Here is a 22,716-nt window from a genome sequence, read left to right on the forward strand (position 1 = left end):
CCAATGAAGTGTCGCCGGTAGTCAGGGGCTGCATAGGCGCCTCGCTGAGAACCGGACCACGTGTAGTCGGCTTTGGCGTGGTGTCGGTAGAGGCCGCGGACCTCGTGTGTCGGTCCTTATCTTTGCGTTTTTTAGACAAAACTGGAGTCGGAGTATCCGACGACATAATATAGTTAAATGTTTTTCCAAAATAATGCTGGGCGAACTCCGCCCGACGCTTAATGGTGCGTTTGTTGAATGTAGCACAAAAGCGACAGACCGAGACGTCGTGGTCTGGGCCTAAACAAGGTATACAGAGGGAATGGAAATCCTTATGCGGTATTTGCTTCCCACATGAAATACAATTATTAACTTTGTCTGACATCGGTCTGAGGCAAGAAAAGTTTCCCCAACGGGGTACTTAGCTTTCAAGGATACTTCGGTTTCAAAATTTTAGTAATTTCAGGAGCTGGCCGACCGGCACTTGCGAACTGCTTCTGCTTCGGGCACCGCGTGGCAAGAAAGACTGGGGAAAATGGCGTCGGCTGGTTCCTTTATACCCCTGTTGCACTGACGTCAGGGAAGAAGCGACGACAACCGACGCCGGACCTAGACTTTGGAATTCGGCCGACCGAGGACCCGCCTGACGGCGGGAGAACCCCATCTGTTATGACTGCAGCTGTATGCACGATGAACATCTACATTTCACCACACAGTAGCTTCAAAGTCTGCTACACAGAAGCTTTACCATAGTAACACTGGGCCCGAGTTTTGATCGGAAAGTGTCTAATGCTCAGCCCATTTACCTGGTCATCAAATTGAAATAAAAACCAAATAACTGTAAACATATACTGTTTGACGAACTGAAGCTTTAAAGTACTGCTAGATGCACACACACTACTATTTAAGCTTTATGCATCACTCTGCCTCTGAGGCATTAAAAATCTGTAATGTCTTTAATACAGAAATTTTAAATCAAATATCAACACCACATGGTTCTGTTAATCACTGAAAAGGTATTTAGACAAACTCACCTAACCAGTTAAACAGGTTTGTTTCATTAGAACTTACTAGGCTACAGATCTGTGAGAATCTTAAAAAACCTAGCCTTACATTCCAACAGTAGTTTTTAGCAATTACATTTTGCTTACAAATAAATCCAAAGATTGGTTGAACAAGGATATGTTATTATGCACCCACTTCAAAACTTTACTAAAAGCGCACCAAAAAACATGCTGGCTATGCCCTTACAACTCCCACTCTAATATCACCCACCCCATCCAACCATTACCTTTCTTTCCACTCCACTAACTACCTTGATTATAGCAAGCTTTGATGCTCATAAGCCTAGTACTTATTATACAGCAGGAACTTCTTATTGTAACATTTGTTAATGTCTGTTATGTACTTCACAGATAAAGATTCTAGTTGTCTACTGATGTACTATGTTCTTCATCTGTAAATATGTTGTAAGTAATTGCTATGTAAATTGTTAATCACTATGCAATCCAATGAAACTACTGTCTGTTTATTTTAACTGTGGAGCTTTTCTCCCCGGGCCTCCGCTGGAAATGGACCTACGTCCAGTCAGACACTCCCGGGCAACAAATACAAATAAATAAATAAATAAATGTTGGGACATGTATAGGTTTCCTTTATCCATGAGGAACAGGGGTGCCAAACCAGGAGTGAATTTGTGGTTACCCATCTATCCATTCAAACTACATTTGAATAGAGTAAGCAAAGTACTTTGCTTTAAGTAGAGTTAAACACAGCTCCATAGAAGCAGTATTCTCTGAGACACCCACCTATCCCTTGAGCGGGTGTTTATGACACCACTGAACTTGCAAATGTGTAAGAAGTCTGACAAAACATAGTTTGATAAAGCTCTACATAGAAGGCAAAGGTCACCTCTCAGTAGCCTTCATGCTACTAAGAGGAGGGAAAAGGCTTTGAGACAGTTGCACAGCTTTCATGATTTAGGCCGTTGACTTTTTTTAGTAAGAAATCTTTCAATCTACTAAAGGTGCCTCCAAATAAGAAATCTTCTGGTGGGGAGGAAAAGGATACAGTGTATTCAATGTCTGACTCTCAGCTGACAGTGGAGGATTACCTGGTCCACACAGGTCAGTTCATCCGCCTTAGAGTCAGAGGAGTCTGACTTCAGGGTGGGAGGGATGTTTTCCTCAGAAGGACCGAGGAAACAGTATCCTCACTTTCAGTTATAAGAAAATGGATGTTTAATACAAGGTACCCCTCAGAGACATCTGGACTGAGCAGCTGTTGCAGGGTTCCAGCCTGGCAGGAGATTCTATTATCCAAATATGTGGTGGCTTCTTGACTGGCATCACCAGAGTCCTTGGTCCAAGTAGATATCAACAGTCAGAGGCTGCAGAAAAGCCTCGCCAAACTCAACAGCCTCAAGCCTATAGTGGACTTCAGACTATGTAAAATATATTGCTGGACTCCAAGAATTCCTCATCTCTGCACTTCTCCTTTCATTTTTAGAAAAGAAAAGACTGCTACAGACAACCTGGCTGATGCCACAGCAGCACTGTTCAAACTGCACAACTTTTTGTGGTTCAAACAGTCCTGCAGCGCTTTAGCTCTTCACTTTAATGGTCTTCTTGCTAATCCTATCCTAGCTCAATGGGGATAGGAGATGATGTTGTGCTCTGTTCCCTAAGAGGAATAAATACGGACTATGAAAGTCTTCAAATAGTATTTACATCTTACAAGTAATGCAGTTATTAACTCTGTAGTAACGTCTACAGCCTTGATGCCAGAAATCTCCTTAAGCTAATAACAAGCACAATAAAATATATAATGGAGTACTTACCTGTTCTCTGGAGCAGGGTCTACTGATTGCTTCAGGTCTAGGTGCTGAACAGTGATTTCACATACTCCCTCAGTTACCCTTCATCAAATATCAAACATACTCTGACAGCCCATTAATGGGAAATAAATGAGAAAAATGAAAACCATGAGTGCACCTGCTGAGAAAATGTTGAACCATCACTAGAAACATCAACTCTGTGAAAGAAAGATTAAATTCCCCAGGCAGATTCAGCTACAAAATAAATGCTAATGAGCACAAGTATGCATGGTGGGACTGTTGTTATGCCTTTGCTTATCATCTCAACAGCAGCTGCTGGACAGATGTCTCCTAGTTCTATCTCGCATATATCTGAACGGTAGTAACAAGGTGGGTAACCATTTCCCACAGGACAACAAATCAAATAGGCTAGGGAGCTAAGACAATAATGAGACACACACTCAAATGGAGACCAGTAAGAGATAAGTGGACTCAAAAATGCAGCCAAATCTGATGAACTCAGACACTGGCTATGGTCCCTAACCTTCAGCTTTTCCAGATGCTGCCAGTGATAACTAGACAACCCTCAGGCTGGACCTTGCCATGGGTTTTATCCATCACTGCTAATAATAGTTATGTACTTAGCATAACTTGGTATCAGTGTTATCCGTAGTCACCATTCATCATTTATGGGTCTAAGATCTGACATTGGATCCGAGCCGGCAACACTTAGGAAACAGCTTAGCTCAAGTTCCTCCCCTCCCATAATGCTCTGCTGCCCTCTAACCCCCTCAGATCGAGTTTGCTCTGGAGAAAGAAGACAGGCAGAGTAGATCTGCCACCAGAAAAGGTCCAACTAATATCCTGCCAATCCCTCAGGAAGGGGGAAAGGAAGGTGGAAAAGTGATGAATGGTGACTACGGATAACACAGATACCAAGTTATGCTAAGTACATAACTATTAATCTGATGTTATCCTAGTCAGCATTCCTCACGTATGGGTCAGAGTCCCCAGCTACCCAACATTCTCGAGTGGCCTCATGGAAGGACATGCTGAAGAAGAGTAGAACCAAAGAAAGCCCCCTCCCCTAGAAGCTAGGTCAAGTAAGTAATGAGAAACAAAGGTACGAGGAGAAGACCAAGTTGCCGCTGTGCACACGTCATCCAAGGATTGGCGAGCTGAGAAGGCAGTGACCTGGTACTATGATCCTTAACTGGTCCAGGTAAAGGAGACCCACAAGAGGAGTAGATATAAGAGATGCACTGGGAAATCAAATGGGAAATGATAATTTTTGAAACAGCTCGGCCCTTCCTGTTGACTGAAAAAGCCAAAAACAATTGGTCTGAGAGATGAAAAGACTTTGTTTTGTGCAAATAAAAATGAAGCTGTCAATGAACGTCTAAGGTATGCAAAATGTATTCCCCCCTTGTTAGCATAATTAAGAAAGAACACTGGAAGTTGGATAAACTGATAGAGGTTCGCTTCAGTGGACACTTTTGGCATAAAGGAAGGAATGGGTCTCAAGGACACACTATGTTCATGGAACATCAAGTAAGCAGGCTTAATGTAAGAGCCTGCAATTTTGACTTGCTGAAGTTATCACCAGTACAAGGGTTGCCTTCCAAGAAAGAAATATGAGATCACAGGATGCAGCAGGCACAAAAGGGGGCAGAGTTAGAGATTTCAGCGCCAGAGCAAGATCCCATGGTAGAGAAGGATCCTTGACTGGTGAATACAACTAAAAATGATACCTTTCAAGAAGGCCTTGCAGAGACGAGAAGAGAAAGTACAGTTGTGTACGCTTACCATAAACGCAGATGTTAAAGTGTATTCACTGTTGCAGTCATCACACTTGGGTTATCTGCCTGCTGGTAGCCCTCAGTCAGCCTGAATAACAGAGACTTAGTATTTTTGCGTCGGTTGCTGTCCTCCAGGACTGATGTCAGGTCATCAGGGGTATAAAAACAGGCAGCTGATGCCATTACATCAGTTTTTCTTGCCCCAAATGTCAGGAGCCCCAAATATGGAGCTATGGTATGGTGGGAAAATCACCACAAGTAAAAAGTAAATACCAATACCCCTGTAAGGGGTGAGTAATAGACACAGAGACGAGAGAAAGAGAGAGTGAGAAGAGAAGGGGGCTGGAGGGAGGGAAACCAGGACTGCAACAGTGAATACACTCGAATATCTACATTTATGGTAAGTGTACACAACTGTACTATGTTCTTCATGTTTCACTGTTGCAGTAATCACACGTGGGTTTATACCCAAAGCTGAAAAAAGGGTGGAGGCAGTCAAAAAGAGTTGGGGCTGGCTAGTATGCCCTGCAAGACTGCTGGTGCAAAACCCACCCTGGATTTGGAAAATATAGGCAGCTGGTAATTCTTGGTAAAGGTGTGTACAGAACTCCAGGTAGCAGCTTCCAGAATGTCCTTGGTAGGGACTTCCCTGAGGAATGCTGTAGAGGTAGAAGTTGCCCTAGTGGAATGTGTTCTGACCCCCTGAGGGGTTGGTTTCTCATGGTGTTTGTAGCATAAATGGATACAGTGTGCTATCCATCTGGAAATTGTTGGTTTTGAAATGGCCTTGCCCTCTGCCCCTGATGCAAAACTGAGTAGTAACTAGTCAGACTTCCTGAAGGGTTTAGTCCTATCCAAGTAAAATCTGAGCTGCCTGTGCACGTTCAAGGAGTGTAGGATCATTTCCCCTTTATTTTGAGGATTAGGGAAGAAGGTTGGCAAATGGACAGACTGGTTGAGAGCCACACTGGACACCACTTTAGGCATAAAGGAAGGATTAGTCCTGAGGGAGACCCTGTCAGCATGAAAAATAATAAAGGGTTCCACAGCCATAAGTGCTTGTAGCTCAGATACTCTTCTACCTGAAGTGATGGCCAGAAGCAAGGCAGTTTTCCAAGAGAGGAATTTTAACTCTGCTGACGCCGCAGGCTCAAAGGGAGGGAGCGTGAGGTTTCTAGTACAAAGTTAAGGTCCCAAGCAGGGGTGGGTGCTCTCCTTGGTGGCCTTAAATTGTTTGCCCCTCACAGGAACTGTTTGATGAGAGGGTGAGAGAAGAGAGGTGGCTCACTGTTGTAATGAGCCGAGATGGCAGAGGCATTGATCTTAAGGGAGGAGAAGGATAGGCCTCTGTGGAGTAAATCTGCTAGGTAATCCAGGATTAGAGGTAAGGAGGGCAGTGCTGTGTCCTCCCCTTTAGATTGAATCCAGGAGTAATACCTTTTCCATTTATCAGCATAGGATTTCCTTGTACTGGGTCTTCTGGCTTCAAGAATGATGTCCAGTACCGGCTTGCTTAGGCTGGTCACTAGAGAATTCAAGTAATAAGCCAGGCTGCAAGATTCACGGTTTGCAGTTGCAGATGCAAGATCTGTCCCTCCTGCTGAGTGAGGAGGGTTCGGATCTGGGGTAGGTGCCAGGCTGCTCAGTAGTGGGTACCAGTGCTGGCATGACCAGTCCAGGGCAATCAGGATTGTCCTTGGTCTGTCTTGTCTTATCTTGAGTAATATTCTTGAGAGAAGGGGCAGAAAGGGGAATGCAGAGATTGAGAGGTTTTTCCCCCTGGAAGGATAGGGCATCCACTTTCCAGGCCCTGCTGTGAGGTGTTCTGGTGCAGAATTTGCTGAGCTGGTGACTGCAGGGGGAGGCAAAGAGGTCCACCTCTGGGGTCCCCCATTTCTGGATTAGAAGGCTGAAGGGGCTGGGTTCTAATTGCCACTCATGTGGGTCTAGGAGATTCCTGCTTAAGTCGTCTGCCAGTGAATTTTGTTTGCCTGGCAGGAATTGAGCGTGCAGATGAACATGCATGTCCAAGGCCGTGTTCCACAGGGCCATGGCTAGCCTGCAGAGTGGGTAAGAGTAGGTTCTCCCCTGCTTGTTGATGTACCACATACCTGTGGTGTTGTCTGTTTTTATTAGCAGGGGTACTGGAGAGAGTAGGGATCTGAAAGCTGTTAGAGCGTGCTGAACAGCAAGCATCTCTTTATGGTTGATGTGCAGTTGAATTTGACTTGGGCTCCAGTGGCCCTGAATGCACTTGCAGTCCAGGTGTGCCCCCCAAGGTATAGTCTGATGCATCTGTGGTTAGGGTCTGAGAGGCGTGGGGTTGAGTAAAGGGAAGTTTCTTGTTGTGGTTGCATGCTGCTGCCCACCAAAGAAACTTTGTCCTTAGACAAGTATGATAGGTATGACAGTTTCCAGGTCCTGAGAATGTTGACACCAAAGACTTTTCAAGTACCATTACAGTTTCCACATATGCAGTCTGTCATATGGAATTAGTATGATGCAAGAGGCCATGAACCCTATGGCCTGCAGGTTTTCCTTGTGGATAGCTGGGTTCTGGTGGCCATTTGAGTGAAGTAGCCTGTCAGATAGACTTGTTTTTTTGGAGTAAGGAATGCCATCTGGGATGCTGTGTCCAAGCTTGCTCCCAGGAATACAATCTTTTGACTGGGGACAAGTTTTGATTCATTTTCATTGATAGTGTACCCTAGGGAGGTTAGAAGGTCCTTTACAAATGTCAGGTGCTGCAACAGCTTTTCCTGACTGTCTGCCTGAATCAGGCAGTCATCCAAGTACGGGTAAAATTGAATTTTTCTCTGTCTGCAATAGGAAATGGCTGAAGCCAGGCATTTTGTAAATACTCTGGGAGCAGTGGATATGCCAAAGGGAAGTGCAGAGAACTGATAATGCATAGATCCTGCCCTGAAATGTAGGTATTACCTGCATGAGTCCCTGATAGAGATTTGCAGACAGGCTTCTTTTAGGTCTAGGGTGGCTAACCGGACATCTTTGGACAGCATAGGAAGAAGCTGCTGAAGGGTGAGCATTTTTAATTTTGGTACCACCAGGAAGCTGTTTAGAATGGAAAGATCTAGGATTGGGTGCCAAGTGCCCTCTTTTCTGGGTACCAGGAATAGTCTGGAATAGAACCTCTGACCTATATGTTCTGCATGAACAGGTTGAATTGCCTTTATGGAAAGCAGGGATTGAACCTGGTTTTGTGCCTCTACCCACTGGTTTGGAGGACGGTCTGTGAACCCTTGTGGGGTTGGCAGTGAGTGGAAGTAAAATTTGTACCCCTGGGATACAATGATGAGGACCCATTGGTCTTTGGTGATGGAGGTCTAGTTTTTTGCATGATGGGCAGGTTTTCCTCCTAGGGGTACGAGCAGTTGGGCAGAGGTGAGGAGTGGAGTTGAGAAGTCATTGTGAATTCTTTCCGTAAGGGGGTGGTTTAGCACTCCCTGTATTTGAAGTGGAGGCGCTCCATTGCTTAAATCTCTGCATACCCTGAGACTGTAGTCTGGGGGGTCTGTTTCCCCTGGGTCTAGTTTGAGATTACCTTGAGGGGGCTGGAAAGGACCAATGCTTCGAGGGGCAATGCCTACTGAATCTAGGAGGCTACACTTGTAAGAAATCTTTGTCTGCATAGATTTAGGTTTTTCTTCCATCTTTTTTAGAACCTCATCTGCTTTAGTGCCAAACAAATTGCCCTTGTTCAAAGGAGCGTCTAGTAATTATGAATTGACATGGTCTGGCAAAGTCTGCTCCTTACGCCATGCATGCCTTCTCAGTACAGAACCAGTGACTGCAGCCCTGCAAGATGCTTCTAGGGCATCAAAGCCACATTCCAAAGTATGCTTGCTGACTTGGCTTGCAGAATGCATAAGCTCTTGTAATTTTTTATTTTCTGCACAGTCTGTAAAGGTAGCTAATTTTTGCTTAATAAGTTCCACGATATGTTGTTGGTTCTTTGGCATGTGAAACTGGCAATTCAAAGCCCTAATGGCGAGAGTTGCAGAGGTGTATACTTTCTTACCCCATCTGTATAAAGCTCTGGAATCCCTGTCTGAAGGGGTGGGATTCTTAGCTGTAGCTGCTTTGATACCTTTAGGCCCCTGGGAAATGACCTCTGGGTCACCAGTAGGACTTTTGAAAAGGAATTTGTGAGAGTTAGGAACTGTGTAGTACCTGTCTGGTTTCCTAGGAGCAGGGGGTAAAGTATTGGGCATTAAACTGGATTCCATAAAGACATAATCCACAACATCCAGGACTGGGGTTTTGCTAAAGACCTATGTTGTGGCAAATCTCGAAATTCTCTGAGTCTCTTTTTGGACTGAGGATAGTCTTGGCATTCCCAGTGGAAATGCTCTCTTAAAGTATGCAAGGTTTCACCAAAAGAAAAATCCTCTGAAGGATAAGCAGGGGGAATCCTCATAAGCAGACAAAGACATGTCTTCATAATCAGATACCTCAGAGTCGCCAGACTCTTGGTCTGTTAAAGCTGCTAGGGACAGGTCTCTTTCTCTTATAAGGGGAAAGTTGGCTTCCCCTAATTAGCATAATACGGTCTGCTGCCACTTCAAGCATTTGATTTTTGTGGCAAGGAGGCAGGCGCTTGAGTTTGGGTCTTCATTTTTTTAGGAGTTGCTCATACTCTTGGCCTTAGAAACTCAGCAGTTTTAGACACAACTGAAGACGCGAAAGTCGTCGTCAGTTTGTGTCAAACATCAGTAATGCGAAGAACTTCTTCAGAAGCCGGTGCCTGCTGAGCGGCTCCGGACCCATCCAAGGTAGAGACATCCACAGGTTCCGTAGTCGAAGAAGAGTCTCGCTGCATACTGGACTCCGAATGGGTCTTGTAGAGGCCTGTGAATCCATGGAAGCGGGCATCAGGGGCTGTGAAAGCACCTCACTGAATACTGCCGAACTGTCGACTAGCTTAACGGAAGCGTCATTGGCAGTTTTGGACCTGTGCCGTCTGTCTCTGTCTTTATCCTTAAGTTTTTTCGGAAGATCGGTAGTCAGATGGCTTACCGAAGCCATTTCAGAATATGGAGATCGAGAACGAAAGTATTTAGTGACAATGAGGACCCGACGAATATTTCGGGCATTCAACAAGGCACAAAACCGACAGCGAGGTGCGTTGTGGTCTGGTCCTAAACAGGTGACGCAGTAAGAATGGAAATCTCTGTGTGGTATTTGCTTTCCACAGGCGAGACAATTGTTAACTTTTTCTGACATCGGTTAGAGCAAGAAAAAAGGATCCCCAATGAGGTACTTAGCTTTAGAAGACTTCAGGATGATTCAATTCGGGAAAAAAACTCAGGTAGCGGCCGACCGGCACTCGTGCGAACTGCTTCTGCTTCAGGCTCCTCAGCAAGAAAGAGTGATGTAATGTTGTCGGCTGCCTGTTTTTATACCCCTGACGACCTGACGTCAGACCTGGAGTGACAGCAACTGACGCAGAAATACTAAGTCTCTGGTATTCAGGCCGACTGAGGGGTACCTGCAGGCAGATAACCCAAGTGTAATGACTGCAACAGTGAAACGCAAAGAACATTGTAGGTTCATCATTAAGGTGAAAATTAGAAATAGCTGTCATATGGACTTTAATCGTAGAGAAACTAGCGCTCTTCTGAAAAAGGGAAGCCAGGAAAAGAAGAATGTCAGAAATAGGAGCTGAGAATGGACGAAAATTCCGACCTTCAGCCCAGAGAGAGAGAGAATCTCTTCCACTTACTTCTGTAAAGTCTCTTGGTAGAAGATTTTTGGGAAGCAAGAATAATGTACTTCACAGGGGATGCAAACCTGGACTTGGCAATAATCACTGGAAATGGCCAAACCAAGCTGTCAGATGGAGAGTCCAGAGATTTGAAAGTGGAAGGAGTGATGAGTGAGAGATCAGATCTGGCACCGGATTGAGCACCCAAGGGGGGTGCTTCAGATGAGACCACAGAAGAATCTGCCGAGACCAGAAAGGGCAATGAGGATTAACTGCATCCTGAGGTGTCTTGTTTTCTGAAGAACTCTTGGAATTAGTGGTAATGGAGGGTACAGGACGTTTGGATCCTGCTGATTTGTCCCCGGACGATTCGCCCCTGACCAGTTTGACCCCGGACAGTTAGACCCGAATAAAAAAAAATAATGTAATTGAAGCCGGAGCATAAATAGACAAGAAATACTGTTTAAACATTCTTAAAATTAGTTGAGACAGTCTTTTTCTTTTCTATTCATGTGCTTCCACTACACTTACTTTACAAAAAATGCAATTAGTTGAATTAATTTGTAGTTTGCAGTTTAGTTGTTTGGTGTGCAGCATTATTATCTCTACAACAGTGCGTCTTAGTTTTGTAGGTGCAGGTTCAGTTATTTATTGTAGCTTGTTCTTTTACATCATATCTTTTGCATCAATGGATGTTTGGTCTGCATTTAGATATTTTTTACTTATGCACTATATCCATTGTTCCACAGATTTTATATCTATATACACACACGATAAAGATGCACGTTTATAATTTGCCAGTTCAAACGTTCGGTCCGGTCATTAAAAAGTAGTGTTCGAGTGAGCTTACATGTTTTAAAGGTTTTCATTAAATTATATTTTGATATTAGATATGTTTGTTTTTGGTGATGCACTCAAGCATATGCTTGAGTGTTACATCTGATCGCTTGTGTTATTTTTTTAGTGAGACATTAATATCTGCTTAGGTTGCTATGACAACCTAGTGAGACATTAATATCTGCTTAAGTTGCTATGACAACCTGACACACTGTTTTATGTACACGTACAGGAGGTTAGTTTCACAATTATGAAGCAGGAGTCATTAAGAATACGTAATTGAATGTGGGATCCTTTTAAGTTTTTTTTTTAGTCCATAGTAGTTATTACTATGTGAATTAGAGTTTTCATTCATTCATGTATATATATTTGTTATATTTTTCAGTATGTTTTATGAGATATGCACATGCAGCACTGTTTTGTTTAGTTAGTGGTTATATGATTTAGACGATCAATGTGGGATAAAACATAATAGTTATTGTATGTTAAAAGTTTGTGTGTTATATTTATACTAACCAATGTAATAATTAAATAAAAATATTACAGTAAAAAAATATATATATTTATAATGGAAAATTAACAGCGTTATTATTGCGATGGTGGTGCTGCGGTAGCGTTGTCGCCTCACCGTTAGACGTTGCCCGTTCGATTCTCAGTTAGAGCGTCTTCTGTGTGGCGACATGCGTGAATGGGCGTTCCTTCGTTGAAGGTTGTGTGTTAGGCCCGGCAAGCCAGCATGTAAAAATCTACTACCAATCATTAGCGGACCGGAGTTCCACTGCGGCGACCCCTAACAGCCGAAAGACACAGATTACTGAATAATTAATTAAATAATAACATAATGATAAAGTACTTACTAAAATATATTTGGGGTCAAACAGTCTGGGGTCGAACTGTCCACTAAAAAAATCACAAACCATACATATAAATTTATACATGAAATTATACAGAAATGTATTGGGGGCGAAAGAAGACTCGGAGGCCAACCATGAGTCACAGCATCCCTGGGGTACTCCCCCTCTGGTGGGATCAGGGAGACTTGGCTACTTCATTTGTGGTTGCAAGAAGAAGCAAACAGATCGCAGCTTGGTTGGCCCAACCGACAGAAGATCTGCTTCACCACTCGTGGATTCCAAGACCACTCGTGCGGGGTCAGAATAACCCTGCTCAGCCTGTCTGCCAGCACATTGCAAGGAGAAAGTGCCCCAAGGACATCGCCCACTCCTAAACCCTCACGGCCTTGTGACAAAGCAGATAAGAACATGTGCCCCCTTGTTTATGTACCACACAACAGCCATGTTGCCTGTGTGCACTGTTATTGTCCCTAGACCCTAGAGGAAGGCAGTCCTGAAAGGCTTACAACGTAAGAAGAACTGCTCTCATCTCCAGAACATCTCCTCTTACATGTCCTCCTCCAAGGTACTTCCTCCGAGGGAGGTTCAGGGGAAGATTCAGAAGAGGTGGGGACCCCAACTGGGGTAACTCACCCCTGGAGGCTAGATCGAACGTGCTGACCAGGAACAGGATGAGAGGGTCTGCTCAAAATCTGAGGCTGAGATGGAGCCTGCAGAGCAGGGAATGCTACTCTGGTGGCAGAGAGAGATCTTTCCATCACCAAGAATGCGTAAGGACCGAATGAAGCCCCTGCCCCTGTGGACAACACCACAAGGAAGGAAGAAGCAGACCCCACCAGGACCTCCAACCCTCTGGAGAAGGCTGGGCCGAAACTATCAAGAGCAGAAGCACCGAGGGGCAGAGCTTGGTCCGAAAGGCCCAGACCCAAACCTGTCTCCATGGACTCTGGAGCGACAACCCGGACCAGTGGCCCCGCCTGCCACAGGGGAGGGAGAGCAGAACTAACCATAGACACTGATGGGGTAGGGGATAAAGGGTGTCTAGGGAACCTCCTCCATGCAGCGTACCGGTTCCCTTAAGTCCAAACCCTGTGGTGTCGGACAAGAAGAAGATAACCAGGGAGCAGGAGAAGGTTCCCTAGTCCAATGGGCTGGGGAAGCCAAAAGCCCCAACTCTAGCTGAGTTATCAAAAGGACAGCATCATCCTGTCCATATCAGAAGAAAGGATGTTCCTGACAGATCGGAAGAAAATAGAGGACCTAGCAGGAGACCCATGCTAGGACCCTGAGGACCTTCTCCAACGGTCCAAAAAACAGTTCCTTCATGGAGGAGTAAACAAATGATCCCCTCCCATAGGATCCAAGGGAAGGTCCTAAACAACAATAAGATGAGACACAGGTCTTGAATCCGAAGAAACAGAAGGATCTGAGAACACGTCTCTTGAATTGCTGGGCTTCGACAGAATCAGATCTGTGACAGGCCTGCTCCAATGGGGATCCAAAGGTCTCAGTCCAGAGGCCTTGGATCTGGGAGTCGAATCAAAGACCCTTGGATCCAAAGACCTAGGACTGGAGACCTTGGATCTGGGCATCGACTCTCTCAAGGGCTTCGGATCCAACTTCACTAAGGCTAGAGTTGGAGGATCTGGGATCCGACAGCCTAGGCTTTTTACCAGAGACCTCCCCAGAAGAGGAGGAAGAGGTAGCTTTTCTCTTGTGGTCACAGGGGCCCTGCTTGGTCGAAGGCTCCTTGACCAAGGGACCCCCGCCCCATTCCTTTGAGCAGAAGTTTATTTCCGAGCTCTACCAAGGCCCTGGGGTTGAAAGCGGCACAAACTCTGCATTCAACCTCCAGGTGGCCAGTGCTGAGGCAGTAGAGGCACTTCTCGTGCGTGTCAGAGACAGGCATCTTCCGGTTGCACGAGGAGCACCTCTTAAATCCTGAAGGCTTCTCTGAAATTTTAACCCAGCCAAAACTCAAACCCAAGTCCAAAGCCAAGAAACCAGCAAAAGTCGTAAATCGAAAGTCCGTGCGACACATAGCACACGCACAAAAAACCTAACTACAGAAAGCCAAGAAATTTAACATCCAAAGAAATTCCTATACAAACTTTACAACTGAAAAGAGCACCAAACGGTGCTCCGTTTCAGGGCAGGATCTCAACACTTTCAGTTCTCTGCGCTTCTCTTTGGCTTATCTACTGTTCCCAGAGGTTTTACAAAATGTCTGGCTCTGGCCACTGCCTTTTGCAGACAAAGAAATATTCAGATTTACCCATACTTAGACGACTGCCTTATTCAGGCAGACAGCCAGGAAAAGCTGCTCAAGCACCTGGCTTTTGTAAAGACACTACTAACCTCCCTGGGATACACAATCAGCGAAAAGAAATCCAAACAGGTGCCCACCCAAAGGATAATCTTCCTGGGAGCAAGTCTGGATGCAGCATCCCATATGGCATTCCTTACACCAGAGAAACAAATTTTCCTGACAACCTACTTCTCTCAACTAGCCACCAGGCCCCAGCTATCTGCAAGGAAGATCCTGCAAGCTCTGGGGTTCATGGCATCTTGCATACTACTCATTTCATGTGCCAGACTGCACATGAGGAAACTTCAATGGTACCTAAAGAGCCTTTGGTGTCAACATTCTCAAGACATGGAAACTATTCCACCTATAATTCCTTGCCTCAGAAAGGAGTTTCTTTGGTGGGCAACACCATGCTCCCACAAAATTCTTCCCACTCCCTGCAGCCCAGACCCTCACCACAGACGCATCAGACTACGCTTGGGGTGCCCACCTGGAAGGCAGGTGCATACAGGGCCAATGGAGCCCTCAGGAAATCCCTGTGCACATCAATCAAAAAGAGATGATGGCTGTGCAGCATGCCTTGACAGCTTTCAAACCCCTTCTCACTCCAGGGGTTCTCCTGATCAAAACAGACAACACCACTGTGATGTGGTACATCAACAAGCAGGGAGGGACTCACTCCTACCCTCTATTCAGGCTGGCCATGACCCTTTGGCTCACAGCCTCTTCTATGCACCTACACCTGTTAGCACAATTCCTACCAGGCTCTCTCAACTCTCTGGCAGACCAATTAAGCAGAAACCTTCTGGACCCATATGAGTAACAACTCAACAGAAGTACCGTCACCCTAATAACTCAGAAATGGGGAACCCCAAAGGTCAACTTCTGTCTCCCACACCAACCATCAGCTCAGACAAGTCTGCACCAGGGAGGATCACTGCATGGCTTGGAAATTGAATGCCCTGTCCTTCCGCTGGGTCGATCTATCGGTCTATGCCTTTCCTCCCCTACCTCTCCATCCCCAGGGTACTGCTCAAAATAAGGGAGGAAAAACCAATGACCATTCTTATAGCTCCAGACTGGCCTCGACAACACTGGTACCCCCCTTGCTGCGCAACCTGTCCCCGCTGCCTCCATGGCATCTTCCTCAGATTCCAAACCTCCTAACCCAGAGGGAAGGGGAATTCATGTGTCCCAAATTGCAGACACTCAATTTGGCAGCTTGGCTTATTCCCTAACTCTGAGCCATTCTAAGTAAACAGGTACTGGATGTTATCCGTGAGGCCAGACGTCCTAGCATCAGAAAGTCCTATGCAGATACAGGAAAAGGTTCTGCACCTGGTTCCAGGCTAAGGGAGCCAATATGGCATAGCCCTCCATCCCTCTCATCCTGGATTACTTAGCTGACCTACAACACAGTGGTCTCTCTTTCTCCTCTATAAAAATTCATGCCTCTGCTATTTCTGCTCATTTTCCCACTGAGTAGCCCCTTTTCTCACACCCTTTGATCAAACAGTTCCTCAGAGGGGCTAGCAACTTGAGGCCACCCAGAAGTGCACCAATGCCAGCCTGGGACCTTAACTTTGTCTTGGAAAAGCTCACCCTGCCCCCTTTCGAACCAGCTTCTTCTGCAGAGCTAAAATTTCTCTCCTGAAAGACAGCTTTCCTTATGGCCATCGCTTCAGCCAGAAGAGTCTCTGAGCTGCAAGCACTCATGGTTGTGGAACCCTTCATCATCTTCCATGCAGACAGGATATCCCTCAGAATTAGCCCATCCTTCATGCCCAAGGTGGTGTCCAGCATGGCTCTCAACCAATCCATTCATCTGCCCACCTTCTTTCCTAATCCCCAGAACAAGGGGGAAAGGATTCTTCACTCTCTGGATGTGCACAGACAGCTTAGATTCTATCTGGACAGGACTAAATCCTTCAGAAAGTCTGATCAATTGCTGGTTAGCTTTGCTACAGGGGCAGAAGGCAAAGCCATCTCTAAGCAAACCATTTCCAAATGGATAGCACACGGCATCTATTTCTGCTACAAACAGTATAGAAAGCCTCCCCCCAAGGGGGTCAGGACACACTCCACCAGAGCAGCCTCCATCTCTGCAGCTTTCCTAAGAGGAATCCCCACCAGGGACATCCTTGAGTCTGCCACCTGGACATTTGTTCACATTTTTACCAACCATTACCACCTGCCTCTCTTTTCCAAATCCAGGGCAGGGTTTGCCTCTGCAGTCTTGCACGACATTCTAGCCAGCCCCTAGTTTCCTTGACTGCCTCCACCTATTTCCTCAGTTTTGGGAATCAACCCAAATGTGACTGCAACAGTGAAACATGAAGAACAGTACAGTTGTGTACACTTACCATAAATGTAGATGTTCGAGTGTATTCACTGCTGCAGTCCTGGTTTCCCTCCCTTCATCCCTCTTTATTCTCTTTCTTTCCTTATAAGGGACATCTTGGTATTTATTTTCCACTGGTGGAGTTATTTCACCAGAACCTGGCCTCCTACTTTGGGGGCTCCTGACATGTTAGGGCAAAAAAAACTGATGTAATGGCGTCAGCTGCCTTACTTTATACTACTGCCGACCTGACATAAGTCCTCAAGCGACAACAACTGACGCAGAAATACTAAGCCTCTGTTATTCGGGATGGCCGAGGGCTACCCTGGCAGGGATAACCCAAATGTGATGACTGCAACAGTGAAACACGAAGAACATCTGTAATGAATTTTGGTATACTCCCCAAAAATCATCTCTTCAGGAATGGTCATTTTAAACTACAAAATGCTTAACTCTGAATGTTCTGCATTAAACCCCAATGAATTCCACCTGCCCATGCACCATGACAGCTCCACTAGGACCTGCTGAGAATCGACCCCTTATACCTTTTCCAGTGCACTGATTTTGCTATCATGAGAGACTGATGATCTTGATCTCCCATGTCAATGTGGAGTCTGATAAAACATTCTTAACACAATGGAGGGCAATTCTCAACTTTGTGGCACTGCAAGAATATGGACTTCTCTCTTGACAAATCCCAGTAAGTGTCATCCTCTGTTTTTGGTCAGTGAGTCAGCTTTCCATCCACTTTACAAATCTAAGCACCACTCAGATGCCTGTTCATTTCTGACCAGGCTCCTATGCTGCACAGTACCAAAGGTCTTGCTGCAGTCCAGCCCTATCCTTAGCCACTGGGTTGCCACCTGTTCACACTAGTGGTGACTCAAGAACAAATACAGCAAAAATTAATAAACTGGATTGCAAAGACATTTATAGGTAGTAGCTATGCAGTCCACATAGTATATGTAGATATGGCCAAGGCCTCTGACACTATCCCTCCTTGCTGGAAATTTAAACAAACTTAAAGGCCTAAATGTATACTTTTATGTTCTGAAATAGATAGCAAACTGTCTATCAGACAGAACCCACACAGAAAGTAGCAGCAGACACCTCAGAAAACAGAAGTGACTGGTGCTCCTCAGAGCTCAGCAATGGGACCTCCTTGTTTTGGTTTGGAATCGACTTCTTGCATCTCCTGACCACTAACACAGATAAAGGGGAAACTAAATTTGTTGATGACTACAAGCTGGATTTTTTCATTTACCGACCATCCAGTACTGTGTCACTACAGCAAGGGTTAAACCATACAAAAACAAAGCATCCTAAAACAGGTCAGAATTAAATGCAAAGTGCAATACTGTCCTCTTTGGTAAGAAAATCTTGACAGCAACAGAGTATACACAGAACCCCACTCCAGAATGATACATTTATCAGACGTGTCACCACCTTTGTGAATAATTATCTTTGACACCATATAGAAGGATTTTCCAACCACGTTCGCGAAGTAGTCCAATTAATACTGAAAGGCATCTTACCTAGCTAAAAAAAAAATTATAATTTCACTACACTCTGCTCAAGCACACCTCATAACTAGAAACTCCTAAAGGGTACTTACATTAAAAATCAGTGAACTAAAGATCTTCTGCTACCAAGATAGGCTGGAACTTCTCTCTATATATTCTGCCTGGTATAGGCTCCTGTAGAGTGATTTGAGTCTATCATTCCGTGCTGTTAAGGCTGTAACCTTCCTTGATGATTTACAGTGCCAAAAAACAAATGGCTCCAAAAACTCTCAACACTAAAGACACAAACCTCCAGCAATTAAAAAAAGACACTGCAGGGACAGATTACTCAACACTTTCCCCATCTCTGGAATACCTTTCCGCTACATACAAAACAGATGGATAACCCTTGCTTCCTTCAAGGAAAGCCCTAATGATTAGATGGGTGTCCACACTTTCATCCTGGATGTGACCTGCCATGTCCTTCTGAAGGCAGGAGGTCACCTGTGAGGATGGGGTATTGGTAAGGTGATTATGGTCCACTTACTGACTCTGCCTTATGAACTTTATGAAATCTGCTGCTGACAGGCTGAGTAAGAAAAGGCATTTAGGAATCTGATCAGTTTATACCTCAACATTTCCTGCACAGTAATCAAGGTTAAGATGTCTGTGGTTGCTCAGCTCTTTCCAAGCAGTTCCCTTGCACAAGGGAACTGACATCGCCATTCACCAGTCCTGCCTCCAGGATACATTATGTAACATAGAAAGCTGTAATGGTACCAGTCTGTGATGTACTGCTCTGCAAGGTTTTCTTTCCTAACCCCAGTACTCTGCCATCTCCTCTTTCCCACAACTGGAACAGCAGATATCGCAGAGGCAGAAGCATGAATTTTTGAACTTTGGATGACCTGCCTTGTATTTCCAGCTCCGCAAAAGCTCAATGGACACATGTGTGCTTCCGTAAGAGTACCACCTCAGAAGTTTGCTTGTGCTCTACCACCTCCCCACCATGCCTACTGAATACATTGAGTGGGTGCCCTTAACATTTCCCTCCAAGGTCTGACCCCCCCCCAAGTTTGGTGCAATACAATCATAATTTTATATTCCAACATGAGGAGAAGACATGGAAAGGGAGAAACAACATGTGTCACTTGACCCTCTCTTCCCACAGTTCACCACTAAACCCAAAGTGCCAGTATCACACACTGCAACCCCTCCCTATCAATTCCAGTGACAAAGACTGATAAAGTCCTGACTTCAACCCAGGTGACCCAGATTCAATTAGCGGCTCTGGTGACTGATGGGAGTGGTAGGGAGGGATAGGCACTGCTTAGAACTATGGACGTCCACTATACATTGGCAGGCATGCCTAACAGGGTATAGAATGGAGACTTGGCTGAGCTGCTGTGGAGGTATGGAGATATATGCTGCATGTCTCCAATGCACTCCCACCCCCAGGCTTAACATTATGTCCACAAGGAAGGGGAGAGAAATGGGTAGGTCATTAGTCAATCCCCTAACTCAATGGACAGATGCACAGATGTGCAGAGTTCCCAACTGTTTAGTTCGACAACCTGCTCCAGCAACACTGGATTAAGTTCGGGTGAGGAGAGAAGCAGCTGGTACACCCAGTGCAGACAACTACAGTGGTGCAGGGCTTGTACAGTGAAAGACAGTGGTGGTGGAGACCAAAAACTACTTGCCTGCAATGTTTAATCAATTCATTCTTACCAAAAATAACAAATGTGTATTGGGAATAGTCACTAAAACTAAAAACTTGCAAATCAAAGGCTTCATGTTCTAAACAAATGCCTCCAGTATTATCATTTTAACAGAAATTTAAGCCTGATAAAGCTTCAGTTCTTTTAAGACAGGGTAACAGAGGAAGATGAGACTAGAACTACAACTTTTTAGCTACCCATCACTTGTTTAGATGAAAGGATGACTCATTCTAGTAACTAATTCAATTACTGAAAAGATAAAACATTCAGAAAAGACCATACCTCAGATCGCAGCCTAAGGTTTTCTTCCTCAAGCTCCTTCAGTTTGTGCTGCACTATGTCCAGCTGGAGGAAGCCTTGTGATATGCTAAAGCAGTCAACGTGAGGCAACGGAGTGGAGGAACAGCTAGAATCTGTTTCACTTTCCTCAGAGGCAATGGAAACAACCCTGAGAAGTTCTTCCTTTTTCTGCAACTCATGCTGCAGCTGATTGACCTGGATGTGAAAAGCAAAACATATGTATATACATTTATGAAGCATTATCTTATTCATTGTTTTGATAACTGAGAAATCAATGTTAACAGCTGATGGCAGTACGCCAAACAACAAAAACAGAATCTATGTACTTACCGTAACACTGGATTCTTTTCATTCTAGTCCATCCGATATGACTTTTCCACATGGAGCCGCTTATCAGATCCGATCTGACAACTGTCGGTGCTCTTGTTCTCAGGCTACTTTAATTTTAAACCTCCCATTATCCCTTGCTTCACACCTAGCTTCAGATCAAGCTATCCATTGAGAAAACAGTCAATAAAAACATATACATATACAAAAAAACTAGAATATGGAACAGGAAGGACGAATGTAGCTCCTGCTGCTAAAATATTAGAAATGTAACAATTTGGTAGAGGGAAGGTGGAGGGATGTTGTACTGGATAGACTAGGATGAAAAAGATCTAGCTTTATGGTAGGTACATAATTTACATATCTGCTGCACTTGAGTGTGTCGTTCATCTGATAAGACATTAAGAGAATGTACCATCTGCTCAACTGGTGTACGGTCAGGTGGATGTTAAAGATCCCATTGTACCGATCATAAAACAGTATGGGAAATTTCCCGATGCTCTGACCAAATTTTCCCCAGTAATATACATACCCATCTTGGGTCCCCCATGAAAAGAGGCCACTAGACTAGTGGGACTAACCCAGTAAACAAAGGATAACTAAATAACTCCAACATTTTTATGATCGAAATAATGGCCACCAAGAAGGGTTTTCCAAAACACAAATGTTAGGTCTACTGAAGAACCTGGCTCAAAGGGTGGGTTTGTTAAAGCTTCTAAGACAAAATTAAGGTAATGCGGAGGAGCTGGGTCATTAACTGAAAAACAGAAGAGAAATAATACCTTAAAAAATGCCTTGAACAGCTTATGTGAGGCCAAAGAATGACCCGGGAAACCATGGTGATAAAGATGGATGCCAATTTCACCTTAATAGTGGAATACCTGGTGCTTTACTCAAAGAATAGAGAAAAAAATAGAATACAGTGGATAGGGAAACCAGCAAAGGTTTCCAAATCCCGACAGCCCAAATTGAAAATCTTTTCCTTTTGTAGGTCTTATGAGGAGACTGGTTCTGAGAAACTGACAAAATGTGAACTGTACTAGAAAAGGATGTGTCTTGGGCAATTACTGTAACTGGAGAAACCCTGTGGCCAGCTTGAGACTGTGAAGGTTCAGGTAAGACTGACATGACGGCTGAAAGAGAAGATCCATTTTCAGGTCCAGAAGCTACGGAGGCTTCTTTAACGGAGGCCTGAGTAGGGGGAATCCAGATTTACCTGGGTCATAGAGGGTTAATGAGAATTACTATTGATTTGCAAAAAGTTGCTTTCTGAAGGAAATTGGGAATGATAGAACAGGTGGGAAGGCATATAGAAGACTGGGGACCACTGACAAGACTACAGCATTCTGTAGTGACTGACCCCTCTGGGGTATCAGGGCAAAGTAGATACTGCATTTGGTGATGGAAGGAGATGCAAATAGATCACAGCAAAGCCAGCCCCTGTGACTGAAGATCTGCTGAGTCAATGAAAAACTGAGGGGACCAGTAGTGAGTCATCAGGACAGAGCTGCTGAGCCTGTCCGCTAAGCAGCGGCTTCTCCATGGGATGTGCACTGTAATTATAAAGCAATGCAAATCCACTGCCCACTGTGATACTCTTACCCTTTCTGCTAAGGGGATAGCACTTGGCTCTTCCCTGTTTGTTGTGTACCAAACTACTGACATGTTTTTGGAACAGAAATCACACCTTGAGATAGGTGGTCCTAGAATTCTTACAATGCTAGAAGGACCATCCACATCTCCAAGACGCAGATGTGAAGGTTGGCCTCTTTTTGTGTCCAAACTCTTTAGATCATCCTTCACTCGAAATGTCCTTACCCCAGACAGGAGGTGCCCATGGTTGCAACTGCTGCTGGAGGTGACATTATAAAAGGTTTACCTAGGTGAACAGCAGGAGAATCTAGCCAAGTTAGGTGGGTTCTGCATTTTGAAGTCAATTGGATCAGAAGTGATGGAATATATGATAAAAGACCACTGTGTCAGAAAAAAACAAATTAAGGACTCTCATGTGAAAACAAACATGAAAAACCACTGTAATAGAAGCTGCCATGAGTTTCAGCATGTCTAGAACCCGGTAAGCTGGGGGAAAGGTCCTTTTCTAGGAGAAGCTGCATGTTGTCTTGATGATAACTCTTTCTGTAGAAAGACTTACAACACACTTTCTTGTATCCAGATAGTAACCTATAAACTTGATCTGTTGTGTAGTTT

At 44.7% G+C, this 22,716-nt stretch overlaps 1 protein-coding gene across 1 annotated transcript in view; it reads right to left on the reverse strand.

Annotated features, from left to right (window-relative positions):
* The window catches only part of TRAK2 (trafficking kinesin protein 2), a gene marked incomplete in the record, with an annotated part of 1,082,163 nt that overhangs the window by 607,141 nt on the left and 452,306 nt on the right, over positions 1 to 22,716 (reverse strand). The window contains 1 exon segment of the mRNA XM_044060504.1: positions 20,164 to 20,376. Coding sequence (XP_043916439.1) covers positions 20,164 to 20,376 — 213 coding nt within the window.

The sequence above is a fragment of the Protopterus annectens genome, chromosome 2.part0 (genome assembly GCF_019279795.1).
Source record: "Protopterus annectens isolate FY-2018-M chromosome 2.part0, PAN1.0, whole genome shotgun sequence".
NCBI lineage: Eukaryota > Metazoa > Chordata > Ceratodontiformes > Protopteridae > Protopterus > Protopterus annectens.